This window comes from Pecten maximus, chromosome 4 (genome assembly GCF_902652985.1).
Source record: "Pecten maximus chromosome 4, xPecMax1.1, whole genome shotgun sequence".
NCBI lineage: Eukaryota > Metazoa > Mollusca > Bivalvia > Pectinida > Pectinidae > Pecten > Pecten maximus.
The window spans coordinates 25,077,713-25,097,311 of NC_047018.1; the positions used below are offsets into that span (position 1 = coordinate 25,077,713).

Genomic DNA, 19,599 nt, shown 5'->3' on the forward strand with positions numbered 1-19,599 from the left:
TACACCTGACCGTCTTTGTGAAAAGTTAGTGCATTACTGACTGCTTCATCAAACAACTCTTAGTACAACAAAACAAACACTGATAACAGAAGAGGGGAAAAGAAGAGACTAACTATAGCATGTGCATATACTACATATCTAGGAAGATCTACCTCAGTGAAAGCTGCTGTATAAAAATCATCAAAATCTCTAACATTTTTATTGCCCGTCACCAGTTGTGTATATACATGTATGTTGTCCAAAAATTCTACAGATAAAGATACCTGAACACCTGTCACACTTTTATAATCCATCTCTCATCATAGCGCGTGTTAATATGACAGTGCTGAAATGGCACAAAGGGAAATAACTCTTACTTTCAAATGCTGCATGTTAATTTATACTGGTTTACTAGTGAAGCTTTCACCAGGACTTGGTTACAAGAATTACACATAATTATATGTGTCGCCTGTCCTGCTTTGTTTTTCTAGTTTTACATTGATGAACAAGGTTTGGTCGGTCTAGCTCCTATACTTTGTCAGATACAGACATATACTCAAAACCTCTAGCTCTTTGTCAGAAACAGACTTAAAACTCAAAACCTTCACATTGATTTTCCTCCAAGTCTATATATCTTTATACCCAAAAAATACAATAAGCGTAGAGTTGCTTGTAAAGACTGTAATAAATTCAGCTATACATCACACGATACACCTATAACCCAAGTTTGGATGCTCTAGCCTTTATAGTTTGTCAGAAAAAGCCTAATATGTAAGAGCTAAATGCAAAACCCTAATGTTGATTTTTTCTAAAGTCTAGAGATTTTACCCTAAAAATGCAGAAATCCAAAAAATATTTTAGAGTAAGCATCTACTACCCATGCTAAATCTATTATAGAGGTTTTCTTGGTCTAGCTTTGTCAAAAACAGAGCTTAGCACAAAACCTTAACATTGTCGACATCTTTCCGACATCCGTCATAAAGGCGACACAAAAATTATTAATTCCATTTCAACAATTTGGGACTTATCTTTAAAAAATCTAGAAACAATACAAACTTGCAACTGACTCCAAACACGAAAACTTGTAATCTGACATAACAATGCGGTTTATATTTAATACATGTACACAAGCAAATTTGTGTTATGTTAATCACCCACTTACCATGTGTTATGTTAATCACCCACTTACCAACACGTTACATAACCAAAATATAGACCTGCAACTACATCTTACAACCCATCAAGCAGTGTAGACTGAACACAACTGAAACACTTCTAAATTGTAGGCATAAATTGGTCAGATATATTTTAATTCTTGTAATGTTATTCATCTAGTCATCTTGAAAGATAGACAAAATACAAGATATAATGTCCAATCACCATAACCCTCTCCAGTAATAACGACCCTGAAAGAGGGCATTACCTTTAATTGCATGACCTACAATTAGTATGACCTTGAAAGACTGACAGAAGTATCACCAATCATGATTACTTTGAAAGATCAACATAGGTAGGTCAATATTTCAGCGACCATGAAAGATGGACAAAAGTGTCAATCATGATAACTTCTGAAGACATACAAAACCTTACAAACAGTAAATTTAGTATTCATGAAAAATAGAGTTATAGCAAAAATGGAATCTTGTCAATAGCAAAAGGCACTCTAGGGCACTAGCCTGATATGGGAATGGTTTTCAAGTTTTCAAGAGTTTCAAGATAAAAAGGGGGGGGGGGGGGGAGTTTGATAAATAAATACATTTTTGTATGTCAAAATATAAGCATGTTGACTAGAAAAAATCTCTCAAGATTAATTTTGCTGCAACAGAATCTTTTTTTCTTTTTACACTAATTTTACATATTTTTACTTGAAGATAAAATATGACTGTGTTACTTCAAATTTTAAACTGTCCAAGTCTGAACCATCAAAGTCTAAACTGTCCAAGTCTAAACTGTTCAAGTCTAAACTGTCCATACTAAACTGTCCAAGTCTAAACTGTCCATACTACACTGTTCAAGAAATGTTTTGATAGATACTGCATTCAAATTCAGATTAAATGTCACGAGGCACTTGACTAAAACGATCCAAACATTAAGTGATTGTCACATAGGAAATTAGTAGATATGAAACACTTGCTTAGATGAATGGTTCAGTATAAGAGGTTAAGGACAAAGATCAAATTGTATGGGACATGTGCATTTGCCAAGAAATACTGCATTCATCAGACAAAAATATATGTGAAATATTTGTATATGCATTTTTATTGCAAGAATGATATCTGTCTGGTTACATGCTTAGAAAACTATGTTTTTGCATGGATCCTCCAGAAATATTTTCCGCACTTAATATCTTGCTAACAATCCAAGTTAATGTATACATACATAAACATTAGCAGAGATATGCTCTGGAAACTCACTTAACATTGGTTCATGGTTGACAGATGATAGAATATCATAGAACTTTGATCTAAGTCATGAATGACCTTCATTCTCAAACAACACAAAGCAATAGCAGTGGACATCAAACAAATAGCTCAATATTTAACGAGAACTGATAAGAGCCATGAAAAAAGTTCAAAAATCATAATCATTTAACAAGTACTGCTGGACCTGATTACCGGTAATACACGACCATCAAATGCCATATAGTGTTATATATTATAGTAACGCAGGACCGGAACAATACACGACCATCAAATGCCGTAGAGTGTTATATATGATCTTGTTTGAAAATAAGATTTGTATCACATTAAGAGTGGCTAATTATGGTATGCTATAAATTTTACCTTTCACTACAAAGTCAATGTTTAATTTTCTAACACTTTGAGGAAAGCTCTCAAACCCATTAAACACAACTTGATATCCGATCGCAAAGCTTTACCAAGTTTTAAAGAAATTGACAGAAAAATGTAGCTCTGGACAGAATATCAAATACTGAAAAAAACAATGGGCAATAACTTTGGCAAAACGAAATGAAATGAAAATTTTTTTTTTGGGGGGGGAAACAAAACAACATATGACTATAGGGAGCTACTAAGCTTCAAAAGAATCGGTGAAATAATCTAGGACCATATCTCTGGGCAAAAATCAAATACTGAAATGAACACAGCTAGCTATAGGGCAGTAACTTTCCCAAAAGTCGTTGAATCAGAATTCCTTTTGGGGAACTACACCAACATTGATATCATGAATATAAATCCTTCTAGGTTTGAAAGAAATTGATCGAAAAATAAAGAAGAGCTCCAAACAAAATATCAAATACTGAAAAAAAACAAAGGCCAATAACTTTTGCAAAAATAGTCCAATCAAAACTCAGGGGAAACAAAACTTCATATCATGTTTATACTGTATACCATATGTAGCAAGGAGATCGTTCAGAAAATATACATTTCCAGACAAAATATCAAATACTGAAATACAAAAAAAAAAATACTGGAAAGCAATAACTTTTGCAAAAATAGTTGAATCAGATTTCTTTACTGGGAAACACAACTGATTATCATGATCATGATGTATATCAAGTTTCAAAGTGATCGATTGAAAAATGTAGATTTCCAGACAAACAAAAGTTTAAAAATAAAATCCTTTGAACTGTCATATTATGTATATTTGATATATATATAATACATATTGAAACCAATTTTTGAAAACAATACATTGAATAGCATAACAGTGAATGCCTTTCCAGTTGGAAAAGATTTTTCACATAATAAAGCTTAACGCCAGTTCAAACATTTCCAGCACTTAAATACCCATTCATTGTTCTAGGTTTCTCTGGCTTTCCATCATCCTCCAAATTACCAATATCTCCCACCACAATTTCTATGCAGTTCTGCTGCTAGCACCCTCGCGGCGAGATGTTCAATTAAATTAAACTCGTTTCTCTCTGACCCATGTCTCCAACATAACCAAGGAAATCAATGGTAGTTTATTGTTGGGAAACAACTTTGGTAATTAAACAAGAAATAAATCTGATTTGGAATTGAATGATTAAAAGAATCAATGTGAATTGTATAAACAGGAGAATGTCAAGAAAAAAATACATTTCAATCTTCCAGGAACTCGTCAATATAGTCCTAATCAGAGGCGAGGAAATAATGTTATTCCCTATTACGTTATTCCGAGTGACATCAGGATATCCATTACAGCGACCCCAGCACTATCCTTACCAATAATCTACTAAGCATGAAACATTTAATTAGCTGCTTAATTAGAAAACGGGACAGAATGTATGAATATACTCACCTGTATAAATGCTGTATCACGGATCCCTCTCACTCTGGATTCGTAGAAACAATTGTGACTATAGATACGTGTTTCACCAACACATGTATTCAGATATCAGATTTATGTGAGAGAAGTTTTTATAAATGTGCAAGAAACATTTTTTATCAGATCCATGTGTCTAAGTGGCATTGATCTCAGTACCGCATTCCCCAGTCCAATGAATATTTAATCATTACTTTGTTTTCTCAACTTTGATTCAGGCAAATAGTATACAACAGCACCTTGAGACCCTATCAACACCAGCTTGCAGCCTCAAGAACAGACTCACTCGTAAATAAGTTAAACGGTCTTCAAGATGAACGTTTCCGTTTGCAATATTTAGCCCTGATGCAAGTCAAACTTTCTATTTTCTATGAGCATGCACTGCGTTCAATACATTTCAGCTCTGTTGGCTGTTCTGCACACAGATATCTCGGTCAAATTTTCAAAGTTTTACGATTATGCATTTGTTAGCTGCCCAATATATTTTGAGAAAATTTCTGCATACTCATATTTCAGTTATTTCTCGGAAGAGTTTATGTTTTCTGCCATTGATTTCCGTCAAATTACCACAGAAGCGGAATATGTCTTGGAATTGCATAATATTTTGTAAAAACAGTAATGAATTTTAGTTGAGTTTGACGTCAACAACATTAATTTGGTTGTCTTAAGCATTATAGCATACACAACATAATCCAATTATTACTGGAGAGTTAACCCAGAATTTAATCTCCTAACATTTTTATAATGCATGTAATACTTTTTATCCTTCTTAATTAGAGTACCAATTAAATTTCATGGATAACAATTATTAGAATTCAGTTTTCCATTCTCTGCTTTTCCTATCTTCTGTTTCAACAAGCCGCTACTCTAAAAAAAATAATTGCTGCAAAAGGCTTTGCATCATTACATTATTCCGGGATTGCTTCAGCCTTTAGAGATTCATTGCTACACAAACACAAGCTTTATGAGCACTAGATGTATGTTAAACAACTTTTACATTTCCAACTTCCAAATTTAATTGCTCAGGTATAGATTCTAACAAGATTAAGTTATGTTAGGTTGCCTTAAATCAATCTAAAATTTGGCTGTAACCAGCATTTGAGGTGACCCAACAGCACTAGTACAGCTATATTGATTCAACATGCCCAAGTGCCCCAGAACTCTGTATTTCAGCATTTGACTATTCCATTGATTTTGAGATGCAGCATGTTGAAGTTATGGATCAAAGGTGTTTCAACGTATTTTATTGGTTTATCAAACACACAATGCATGTTCTTTTTTTCTTTTTTTCTAAAACTGAAAGTTGTGTTGATCATTAATATTACTAGCTTATCAGTTTATACTAAAAGCAGTACAAGTTAACATTTTTCTGATTTATTTTTTTTCCTAATAATACTGATCTAATTAAGGAATATTCATCTATCAATGAAGTTTTTAATATCTTCAAAACTTTGCTTTACATTCTTCAGAGGAGTTCAAAAAGGATAATGTTTGTTTATCACTTCATGCAAAATTTATGAACTCAAAGCATTAAACATCCCAATGTAGTAATCTGTAATCTTCAATTTTGAATACTTCATTGCAATGCGACAGTAAGTTTGGAGCCAAAATTCCCTGAAGTACCATACTGACCAATTAGCACCCGTGTCAGCTCAGTGCCAATACTGCACCACTTCCCAGACACTGGTATGTGTGACAACTCTATTGTCCTGATAATGCGCCGTTCAGTTCTTCACATGATGCAATTTGTTCACAAGTGCAGGTCACGTTCCTGGACATATAAGCCAGTAGGATCAATATCCCAGTAGACGGACCAGGCACGAATCAGAATCTTACCTTATTACTTTAAACTCTCAAAGTCTAAACAGAAACCTACCAGCATAACCTATTTACCAACCTCGGCCTGCCACATCCACAGTATGCATCATATACACCACAAGACTTTTTTTGCTAGAGACTGCACTAAAAGTGCAATCAGAGTGTATCGTATCTATTTTGAATTTCACTTTCAATATCATCTCATTTATCATCAAATTAAACATGTATTCTGCTAAGAATATCCTGACAAACATTTCGCAAAAATTACATGTCAGTTAACCTCAGTCAATTAGAACAAAATTAAATAAATATTGATGAACCTGTTTGAATTATACCAAAATTATGCTTCAGAAAATAAGCACAAGTGCAAACTTCCTGAGTGGCTATTATTAAGATTCTCAGCAATGTGTAAATCAAAGCACAAATAATATCTGGCATATGGCACATCTATAAATGGATAAAACGATAGTACTTTATTCAATTCAGTGTTAGTTGATCATTAAACTTTCTTCCTTTTATGATATGATCGTTATTGTAAAGCACAGGCCATTGTGTAGGCCTCAAAACAACACACGTTTCATTTGTGACACAAAAGTTCGACCACCTTGTATCAGACCTGAAATTATTGTCTCTGCATGGTATTATGTTTTATTTGAATCAGAAACTGTTGTATATATATCTTATTTTGTAATGAATGGTCTGTTTAAATAAATCAAACACATACCAGTAGTTAGATAGCCTGTTAGGTTTACGAAAGAGCTACTGTCAATTAAGTCAGAACATCAACATGTCTGCTTTTAAATTATAAGCAATACTCCAAATATCTACAAAACTTATTTGACACCTTCAAAATTACCAATTGCTAACTGGGACACCAGCTAATCACATCACTCGCCATGACCGGCGGGCTGGGCGAACTGACTGGGCAGCTCATCCTTACAACTATACAGCGACACCTCAACACTGGCCTGCCTGCATGCCATACCTAGTGTGAGGGCACATGTTTACAGGTAAAACCTTGATTGGCAATAATTAAGAGATGTTTGGTTACAATTAAATAATCAAAATGCTCAGTTAACACTATATACACACAGGCAATTTCGTAGTTTGTAATACAGCGTGACATCAGCTTGTACTGATCATGATTGTATGTTATATACATTGTTGGGACTATCAGCTTGTACTGATCATGATTGTATGTTATATACATTGTTGGGACCATCAGCTTGTACTGATCATGATTGTATGTTATATACATTGTTGGGACTATCAGCTTGTACTGATCATGATTGTATGTTATATACATTGTTGGGACCATCAGCTTGTACTGATCATGATTGTATGTTATATACATTGTTGGGACCATCAGCTTGTACTGATCATGATTGTATGTTATATACATTGCTGGGACTATCAGCTTGTACTGATCATGATTGTATGTTATATACATTGCTGGGACTATCAGCTTGTACTGATCATGATTGTATGTTATATACATTGCTGGGACTATCAGCTTGTACTGATCATGATTGTATGTTATATACATTGCTGGGACTATCAGCTTGTACTGATCATGATTGTATGTTATATACATTGCTGGGACTATCAGCTTGTACTAATCATGATTGTATGTTATATACATTGCTGGGACTATCAGCTTGTACTGATCATGATTGTATGTTATATACATTGTTGGGACTATCAGCTTGTACTGATCATGATTGTATGTTATATACATTGCTGGGACTAAAGTTGCAATAAGCCCTTTCGAACACAATGTATTTTTTTAATTAAACAATGTAAAAATGTGAATCAATGCTAAAATCTGTGTCATAGATTTATGGTTTGTCTGTTATTATCACCCTAAACCAGTCTGTTGCTTAAGTCTGATCACTGCGAGCTTTCAATGGAGATTGCTGGAAAAATCTCACTTAAGTTTGGACTATATCCGAAACAGGATCAATTATATACAATTAGAGTTTTAACTATCATATTGTTAGAAAATTATTGTTTTTATTAAAAATCTGTGTTAAGACTTTCCCCTCGTTTCCAGATGACCAGAAGCTGACTGAAAATACATGTCCCCTCTGTCTCGCTGTGCCAATTTAGTAATTTTTAAATTCCAAATTCACTAATATTTTAGTATTTTTTTCCAAAAACTACCAACCCACCTAATTTTTACCCCAAAAATAACTCTTTCTTCAAAGTGAGAAGAAAATACATTGATATATCATTGAATTTATTCCAATTTTGCAATAAACTGATTTGTAAATTGATTGAAGAAGCAATAAAGATTTTATATCAATTTCTCAAAATCTATTTTGTAGCCAAAAATTCAGCAAAAAATTAAAATGCATGTTATCTGTAGGGTGTATTAATATATCCTATAACTACAATGCAACTATTCTAGGTTTGGTTGAAATAACATTGGTACTTTTTGAGAAAGTCCAGAATCCCAGCATCCCTAATTTCCAGAGTCACTGAACCATAAATTCTAGAATATTCCATACATGAAAGCTGTTTTGTCCACTATGTGATCTTACTATACATACAAAGTTTGGTTAAGCTTAAGCTTGGTCTTCTACTTTCTGAGCATTGGATCTAAATGCAAAAAGTGAAATGCTGACAATGACACTGTCAATGTTGGAAAAGCAACACCACAGTCTCGTTTTACGACTTTGTCTCTGGCGAAACAAAAATGGTAAACTGTTGTAGGCTTTTAAACACTTTCTGGCTCTCTGCGTTCCATCTCTGATGCTGAAAAATTCAAATTTGTTTGCTGTTTTCTGACTTGGATTCAGAAAACAAATCCAATTTGACCAATAAAAACTCCTCAAGATTCTGCAGAATTAGTTCAAGGCTGTCTTCTGAAACTGTCAAGGTACCACAAGAAAATTGTGTCGCTGTCCAAAGTCATTTGTGTGGAATGTGGTTTTATCACCAACCTTGTACCATCCTTAATTTAATTAGTTGAGTCATGATGGGAATTCAGACATTGAATGTAAACATTTAGAGAAGAATTTGCACGAGCGGACAGTATTTCACTATATATTGTCAATTGGGCAGGTTTTGTTTATATAACTCCATCAATACCAATTAGCTTCCTACACATGAAAACCATTTTGCCAACTTTGTTGCAGGGGGCAAATACAAATTAATCTGATGAATAGTCAACTTTTATGAAATTTGAATTCCCTAAAACCTCCATATAACAATTCAGAGGCCGTAGATCTAAGAACATAAATGAAAGAAGACAATATATATGTGGATATGTCATTTCAAAACATGAATCTATGGCACTTTGATATTGAAATAACATCTTGTGTTTAATAATTTATGAAATTTTGAACGCAATCCCAAAAAACATCCTCACTTTTGCTGACTTTGTGACTATAATTCATATGATGATGTTTTTTTTAAAACAAATACAAGCAGAAGACACAGCTAGAAGCCTGAATATTTTATAGTCTACAACCAGAGTTTTATTTTTTAACAGCAAATGCAGCCTTTTCTATGTAAAGAATCTGGCGTGTTGTCGACTCATTCTGTTTTAAATTCCTCACTGCCTTTTTATGCTGAAATGTAAGATAGGCCTTCCTGGACATAAAGTCAATGTAAAACAACACAGTTCCTCCTTTCTCCTCCTGGTGCAGTTTGATCTGTTCTGATAAAACTATTTATTACCATGAGCCTTCCCAGAAACTCTGTTTAGCCTCCAATCTGCATTACAAACAGTTTCATCCAAAATAGTTGACGACATAGCCTGGCAATCAAACAAGACTGACGTAGGGGAATAAAAGGCTACCTTCATTGTTTATTAGATGAGGATATGTATGTTGTATATAGAGAGAGGGTCAGGTTCACGATCCTGTTAGCTGAATTAATATTAGTTAAATAGGAGTACAGTTTTTATTTTTCAATGACCATTAAAATTGTATTCAGGTTGTTATTAAGTACCTATAAACTATCATCATTGACTAATCATTATAATGCTATTCTGTTAGTATGAAGTCTAAAAATAATATTAATTCTAGCATAGAAATTTCCTTAGAATATGAAAAACAGAAAAAAAAAAAAAAGAAAAAAAAATAGGGTTAGGGTTACAGGTATGTTCATGCTAATTGGATTTCCCTATAAAAGGCATCCATCTTTAAAAAAAATTCTTTAAAACATCATGACATCTGAAATATGCCAAGTGTTTTTGTGGATTTTTTTCCCCATTTTTTAAGATATTAACTATTACTAAATCAATAAAATTCAACACTTGTCTTGTCACAAAGAAATTTATCGTTTAAGAGAAGTTAGTCTCAGCACCCTAAATAAATGAATAAGTTTTGAATAAGTTCATCAAATCTCAAGTTTTCTATCTCTTCATAGGTAAATAATTCATGTTTTAAGGCCAGACTTCCTCAGAGCTAAAAAGCATGAAAAAACACTTCTTAGAATGTTTTCTATGGGAAATATTATAAGTTAACATAACTTTTGCTATGTTAACTTGATTCATTAAATATATTATAAGCAGGATCATTTTGAGGGCACTGCATGGTTTATACAGGTTTTCAATTTCAATATTGCCCAATTAAGACAGGTTACACAATTTTTTCTGCATCATAAAAATATTGTAAACCAAGGCAACCTGTAACCATTCACTTACCTTTGTGTTGTACACTTTTCATTTTTATGTGACTGTAAAAAACTTCATACATAATACACCATCACACATAATTAGCAGGCTATACCACCGATTCAGATGATTAATGAATTCTAAGATCAAACCAAGGCTTTCTTCAATAGTGACAAAACAAACCCAGACTTTCAACATATTCTATGTTAACAAGTGTATGGTACAGGTATATCTAATGTATGATAACAACATCAATACCAGATTGTCCTGTAGTATATGGTATTTTTATATTTTACACATAAAATCCTCCTGTGGATTTTTTTGTCTTCAAATACTAGTGAAAAGGGGAGCAACCCCTGATCAAAGTGATACTCTTAACACTACTTCTCATGCTAAGTGAATTGGTATCTGTTCCTTTGTACAATAATAAATGAAATCTGTTTTAACCCTTCCTTTTACAATAATAAATCAAATCTGTTTCAACCCTTCCTTTGTACAATAATAAATCAGAACTGTTTTAACCCTTCCTTTGTACAACAAGAGGCCCAGAGGGCCTGTATCGCTCACCTGGTTTCATGAGATATGAAACAAGAATGATGCTTAAGTATATTTGTTGCTGGTATTGCTATGTCAATATATATCATAAGCATTTTATATGGGTACATGTACATTGGTTTTATTTTAATACTAAAAATGCCAAAAGGTACATTAATCCATGAAATGAAATTGACTTTTGGCGCGACCCCATAGGGATGCTACCACACAAATGTGAGTGATATCCATTGCTTAGTTTCAGAGAAGATTTTGTTTAGACCAATTGGCCCCTTTTGGCCCTGCCCTCTGCCCCCTGGGAGTCAGCTCCTTCCTTTATACAATTTTGAATCCCTACCCCAATAGGATGCTAATAGTCAAATATGAGCTGTTTCAGAGAAGTTGTTCATATCAATTTAGCCAAATTGACCCCTTTTGGCCCAGCCCCTCAGCCTCCAGGGGGTCGGCCCCATCATTTGTACAATTTTGAATCCTTAACCAAAGTGAATGCTACCAGTCAAATATTAAAGATATCCATTGCTTATTTTCAGAGAAAAAGTTGTTTATATCAATTTTGCCAAAATAACCCCTTTTGGCCCCGCCTCTTAGGTCCCCTGGGGTCAGCCCTGTCATTTGTACAATTTTGAATCCCTACCCTAGGGGGTTGCTACCTGGCAAATATGAGTGATATCCATTGCTTAGTTTCAGAGAAGAAGTCGTTAATATCAATATAGCTTTATTGACCCATTTTTGCCCTGCCTCTCGGGGCCCCTAGGGAGTCAGCACCACCATTTGTACAATTTTCAATCCCCACCCCATAGTGATTGCTTCCAGGCAAAAAGGAGCAATATCCTTTGCTCGGTTTCAGAGAAGAAGTCGTTTATATCAATACAGCCAAATTGACCCCTCTTGGCCCCGCCCCTCAGGCCCCCCGGGGTCAGCCACACCATTTGTACAATTTTGAATCCCCACCCCATAGTGTTGCTACCAGGCAAATATGAGCAATATCGTTAGTTCGGTTTCAGAGAAGAAGTTGTTTATATCAATATAGCCCAAATGACCACATTTGGCCCCGCCCTTCCGGCCCCTGGAGGTTAGCCCCATCATTTGTACAATTTTGAATCCCCACCCCAAAGTGATGCTACTGACAAATATGAGTGATATCCTTTGCTCAGTTCCAGAGAAGAAGTCGTTTATATCAATATGGTAGCTATATTGACCCATTTTTGCCTCGCCCCTCAGGCCCCTAGGGGGTCAGCACCACCATTTGTACAATTTTGAATCCCCACCCCAAAGTTATGCTACCAGGCAAATATGATTGATATCCTTTGCTCGGTTCCAGAGAAGAAGTCGTTTATATCAATATGGTAGCTATATTGACCCATTTTTGCCTTGCCCCTCAGGCCCCTAGGGGGTCAGCACCACCATTTGTACAATTTTGAATCCTCACCCCATAGTGATGCTTCCAGACAAATAGGAGCAATATCCTTTGCTCGGTTTCAGAGAAGAAGTCGTTTATATCAATATGGCCAAATTGACACCTTTTGGCCCCGCCCCTCAGGCCCCTGGGGGTCAGCACCACCATTTGTACAATTTTGAATCCCCACCCCATAGTGATACTTCCATACAAATAGGAGCAATATCCTTTGCTCGGTTTCAGAGAAGAAGTTGTTTATATCAATATAGCCAAATTGACCCCTTTTGGCCCCGCCCCTCAGGCCCCTGGGGGGTCAGCCCCATCATTTGTACAATTTTGAGTCCCCTACCCATAGGGATGCTTCTGACCAAATTTGGTCAAATTCTGATCAGTGGTTATGAAGAAGAAGTCAATTGTTGACGGACGGACGGACGACGGACGACGGACGACGGACGGACGGACGACGGACGACGGACGCCACGGTATGGCATAAGCTCACCTTGGTCCTTCGGACCAGGTGAGCTAATAATAAATCAGAACTGTTTTAACCCTTCCTTTGTACAATAATAAATGAAATCTGTTTTAACCCTTCCCTTGTACAATAATAAATGAAATCTGTTTTAACCCTAAGTTGTGTGCACTATCAACAGGTCTACAACAGTTATATTATAGACCCTAATCTGCACTGGACTAGTACTGATAAACTGATATATGAACTATAGCTAATTTAGCCAGTGGTCAGTATAACATGTTGTGTGGTCAGTAGATGGAACAATCACCTAACATTGCCTGGTAAAGTGAGAGTGACCAATATCAGAACACCGCAAGCTAACCACTATTTTTCATGCGTCACTTACCTTCGTTCCTGGCATTAGACTGGAATCCCTGCAATTACACAAGAAATTTTGTCAGTTATTATGCAAAGTTGGAATTGGAATTATGTAAATTGGTTGCAGTATGATATTTTGAGTGCTGTAAATTTTTATATGGGGAGTTTTACAACTTGGTAAATGATTAACAAATACATGCATGAAAATGTCATTTACTCGATACAGCGTGAGATTACTGTCCTGATGCTACCTAATAGAGCTTTGTTGTATTTCTATGTATGTGCCAATTCAATCTTATTGTGTTTAAAATGTCCCCTCCCCAAATTGAAGAATTACTTTGTGTCACCAGCAATCACAGTATTACACCACTTGGCAAACCTTTTACATTAAGAGTACTAGTATCATTAAGATTGTAACAGTAAAGCCTGTGAAGAACTCTTCAATAATAAACCTAAGGAACAACATGCATGCATTCTATCCAAATCTATCATCTGTATGTTAGTTTAAAAAAAACAACAAAAAACCTTTGACATGCAGAAATACAAACATGGTCTTCAAAAGCAATGTTTATGCATGCAGAAATCGTGAAAAAAAATATCAATCCTTTCAAATTAATGACATACACAGCACAGCACATTGAAGCAGTTGATAATAAATAAACAGATTTTGTACATGTATTGATGAATCTTATGCTGGTATCAGGGACCAAATACATGTAGACAAGTCTAAGAGCTTGTTCGTGTACAATTCCATTACAAAACAATTTTTCACTTATACCACTATACCAATCCTATCTAAAATCATTAATCATAGCGGTGAAAAAGTGACAAGCATTTACCAGGTGTCAGAAATAGCTGTACAGGCTTAAGATCCTTCTGGTGCAAATGAATCCCATCCAGTGCTTTATCAAATTATTTATCCCAGTATTTGTATAACCTTTTATACCCAGCCTTGACCTCTAAATGGTTTCTTTATGAATTCACAAGAAATTTAGGGAAATTAGTTTTTGAGGTTCCAGTAAATGGCTACAGAAACCTTTGAAGAACAAGTGGAACCCAACTGTTCTGGGTTAATATTGTATAATACTTTTGCAAACGTTTCAAATTTTACAGCTACTAATTGACATAGCGACTCAAACAGGAAGTTTTTATACAAGATTTACATTAATTTTTAAAGACTGGGAGTTATTCTGCAGGGCTGTATCCAAATTTAAACTTAAGTAATGTAAACAACACATACAGCAGGCTGACTATGTCAATAACATGTTGTATACATGTTATATGATTTGAAAGTAACCCAAGACACTGGGTGCCTCCGCCCAACCAGATAGCACAGGATGATCAGGCATAAGAACAGTACAGCATTTGTAGATCTATAGTTTTAAGATTAAAACTTTTCCCTGTAAACCCATACATTCTGTGTTAAGTGTATACATACTTCACAGGCATGGCATGTCCCAGACAAGCCTAGGACAGCCACTTAACCCCCTACACCGTAAAATGTTCTGTGGACTCCAACACTGCCTTATTACACTGAATATTACAAAGCTAAAATGTCCAATGGCTACAGCATGTAGATTTATATAAGAAACATTTTCCAATATTCTACAAAAATATAGGCTTGGGTACACATACTACCTTGTCAGAATTTACTTGTGGAATAGTATGTTCTCCCGTAACAAATCAGATTGTACCTTGTACATTTACACATATGACACAATTTCATCAATTTATAAACCTCACTTCACCACATTTGTACACAGTAACCTTCGGGCAAAACACTTTAAAATCAGATATGTATATATATTTTCAGTTAACGTATTTACACAAATGTGTGTTCATAACACGATAAAATCCCTTTATGTAACCTATCTTATATAATTCATCAATGTAAATGGATTGTAAACCATTTCAATATGCTGTTTCTCACTCACTGGTTATGAGTTTGTAATTGACAAATAAGATCTTTATTCTTTAAAAATTAAAGTTTTCATGAGAAGGCTTAGCAATCTCAATAAAGGCGTGTAGTGTTACTGGTATTACCTAACCACCGCGCCATCCATGGTATTTAATTATGTCTCTAGCTCTAGTAAATTACCATGTACCTTGAACCACACACTGATATTTATTTATGACAGAAATAGGGAAAAGGGCACAAGATTATACACTTAACAAAAGAAACCAGGAAGGATTTGATATCTTACCTCTTTACACTGAGGCTGTTAGTATGTAATATTAACCTAAGAGATAGTCCTGCAATGTTCATCCTGTTCAGGTCAACATTTAAAAACTTTCAACAAATACGAGATATTTTAGTACCCAAACATTTTACTCTCTATACTCTATTCTGGTGTGTAAATCAATTAGGACACATGAGGACAAAAATGTAGAAAGATATAGAAATTATCACCAGAAGCAAGGAGTGTTTTGGTGTGCCCTAACATGTACTCTCTGTACTGGAGATAATATGTCAGGAGACAGGACCAGAAACAAGGAATGTGTTGGTGTGCCCCAACACATACTCTCCCTACAGGGAAGATTGTGTAAATCTGTCTGGAGACAGGACAGTAATATTATATCCTGGTACAGGCATACACTATCACCAGAAACAAGGAATGTGTTGGTGTGCCCCAACACATACTCTCCCTACAGGGAAGATTGTGTAAATGTGTCTGGAGACAGGACAGTAATATTATATCCTGGTACAGGCATACACTATCACCAGAAACAAGGAATGTGTTGGTGTGCCCCAACACATACTCTCCCTACAGGGAAGATTGTGTAAATGTGTCTGGAGACAGGACAGTAATATTATATCCTGGTACAGGCATACACTATCACCAGAAACAAGGAATGTGTTGGTGTGCCCCAACACATACTCTCCCTACAGGGAAGATTGTGTAAATGTGTCTGGAGACAGGACAGTAATATTATATCCTGGTACAGGCATACACTATCACCAGAAACAAGGAATGTGTTGGTGTGCCCCAACACATACTCTCCCTACAGGGAAGATTGTGTAAATGTGCCTGGAGACAGGACAGTAATATTATATCCTGGTACAGGCATACACTATCACCAGAAACAAGGAATGTGTTGGTGTGTCCTGACTGAATCTGAGTGTGTAATGTGTCTGGAGACAGGACAGTATAATATCATATCCTAAAGGCTACAGTGTCTGTATACATTTTACCTGTCACCATAACACCACTTACTCTGTCCTGAAACAGATACAATATATATGACCATACAATACAATTATAGGTTGGAAGAAATGTCTTCCTACAGCGACACCTTTCAAATCACGATAACACAGATGGTTCTGCCACTCAGACTGACAATTTCCTGGGACAACATCCTCATTTCTTATTGAGCCCCTCACTCAAGACTCCCAGATATAGACCTATCTATGACATCCCCAGATATTGACATTTCTCTCTGAAATCCTCTATTCTATGTGAAATCATCATTTCTCTTTACTTCCCCATTGTCAATTATATATTTATATGACATGAATTCACATACATATCTACGTGACATCCTCAAATCTTGCTCAGTTCTAAATGATATCTTTGAATCCGACATCCTAACTTCTCTGTGACATCATATAATTCATATAATTTCTCCATGACATCTTGACTTTTAGGTTACATCATTTTTCAGTAACATCCTCACTTCTCGGTGACATAATTTATCCACGACATCGTTGATTTGAATGTATTTTATTGTTAGACACTGCTGCATTGGACACAGGTTTTTAACAACTAATAAAAGCTCTCTGTCTCCACAACTTTAAGCTTTTCTCAACATCATCTTTTCCAAACATCATTTTTCCGTGACATCATCATCTTTTCCAGACAAAATTTTTCTGTGACATCATTTTTCCGTGATAATCTCTGAGTTCCTTACTCAGTGACATCATCCTCAATTCTCAATGACATCCATTAGGGATTCCCTGATAGTTACACTTTTCAGTAAGTTCAAATGTGTTAATTTGAGAGGAAAACATGTACCAAACAAAAATCTAATCTATGTGGTTACAACTAGAGGAGGAGATCCAAATCCTTTTCACATCCATCAGGGAACTTTGACATCTCTGTGAAAGAGAGAATGGAGAATCCACAGTGCAGCATGTCCAGTTTTAGGGATTGTGTCATTCCTCTAAGGCTGTATATATCTGTAGAGAGTATCTACCGACTAGAGGACAAATGAAGACAAATTATGGCTTTCCAAAAATAGGTATAACCATCTGAATAAAGGTAGATAAAACAGTATACAGATGTTTCATTCCTTAGTAATATGACCTTGGGAAACAGTTTTCCAGGTTAGTCCTATCACTTAGGGTAATAGCTTGACTGTTGACAGATATGGCATAAAAGGCATGACACAATTGTTTTGTAACCGGAACAAAACAAAAATCAATTATAGACTATTTCAGAAGACCTTCATCTAATCTTCGAACTGTCCTGGCGCAGGAATACTGTCACCACATGCAATCATGATCAGCAAGCCATTTATCAATCATTTTAAAGCCAAGGCATGTTCAGATGTTTCACACTTGTCAACAATCAAAACTTGACTGGTCATGATCAATGTTTTTTATTGTTGACCAGCTTGTAAAGATTTTCAGGCAATTTTCGGGGGAAACAGTCAAAAAGATTTAATTTCTCTTTACAGAGAGTCTGGCAACAATATACAGTCATACTGTACAAGTTTCAGTTTCAAAAAAAACATACATACAGTAGCCTAATCACAATAACCAAAATGGTGCACAATGCAAAAATTAACCTTATTAGTCCAAAAAACATATCAAAATGTGCCTATTTTTCAATTTCAAGTTGAACTTGCATCCTGGTGTTCTAAAAACGCCTCAATTCATGGTAGATTGACTAAGGGGTAAAATTATACCTTCGACTCCTTTTGGGGTACTGAAAATAATATTTTTCTGTTGTTGTTCTGTTCATTTAATTGACAAAGTGTTAAAGCATTGGATTCTTCAATCCTATTATATTCCTAATGACTTCAAAAGAATTCTATTGTTTCATTATCAACTTTGGTCACTAAAATTAATGCATTAATAAAACACAACATCTGAACACTAGTTTCATATTGTCAAAACATGTGTAACTTCCCCCTTGAGAACTTGTTAACAACAAAACAGACTAAGGTTACTCATTTGGCATTACAGGTGATGGAGCTCTCAAATGAGATAAGTCTATCACCACCATTACATGTGATGGAACTCTCAAATGAGATAAGTCTATCACCACCATTAAAGTATCTGTATAAAAGCCACTGATCTGCCTTACCAGACACATCACCACCCTCCCTTGATGTTGAACAGTTAACAGGGTAAATTGCAACAAAACGACTTTTCAATAATTCAGGAAGAGTGACATGTGTAAGACTGGAGTAGAAATAAAATCTGCAATAAATGATTCACAGACCGTTCTTGCAAGTGAATGCCAGTGTGTGTCAGGCAACACAAGTGTGTTTGTTTTAAGGTTTATATAGCACAATGGCGGTAGTTTAACTGTATAATCTAGGTTGCACCTCAACTAACTGTGCTATCTGATATCAATGTTTCATCTCTCACTCTCCGACTCCAATTTGGGTTGGGCCTCAAATGAATGCTTCCAAAGGTCTGTTATCTAGGAATGATGTGAGAAATATGGCAAACCATAAACCATGGTCTTGTCCACAAACAAGCTTAAGAGGCCCACGAGCCTGAACAGTTACCAGAGTTCTGAAATACATACTGATAACTGATACTTTTGATACATTTGACCAGTGTGACCTTGCAGGTAGGTCAAGGTCATTCAATTGAACAAACTTTTCAGTCTATTATCCAAGAATGCTACTGTCCCAATACCATGACCCTTGGCCTCTTGGTTAAGGAAAAGTTGTTTGAAAATTTGAATGCTTAACACCTGCTACCTTGAAAGCACATCAAGGTCATTCATTTGAACGCCTTTGGTTGCCCTTCATCCAAGCATGAAACTGGCCCAATATCAGGGAGAAGTCAGAAATGTATTTTTAATTACGACATATACCATACGATGAACAATGTCAGGTGATTGCAATACTGAATATCAGGTCATCCGAGACTTTGCCTTTGTCTCAGGTGACCTTGAA

General features: G+C 35.4%; 1 protein-coding gene across 2 annotated transcripts in view; it reads right to left on the bottom strand.

The window, feature by feature from the left end:
• The window catches only part of LOC117325593 (polypyrimidine tract-binding protein 3-like), a 141,404-nt gene that overhangs the window by 102,313 nt on the left and 19,492 nt on the right, over positions 1–19,599 (bottom strand). For both annotated transcript variants that reach the window (XM_033881936.1, XM_033881935.1), the window contains exon 2: positions 13,493–13,520. In XM_033881936.1, coding sequence (XP_033737827.1) covers positions 13,493–13,507 — 15 coding nt within the window. In that variant the 5' untranslated portion in view covers positions 13,508–13,520. The remainder of the gene's footprint in view (positions 1–13,492; positions 13,521–19,599) is intronic.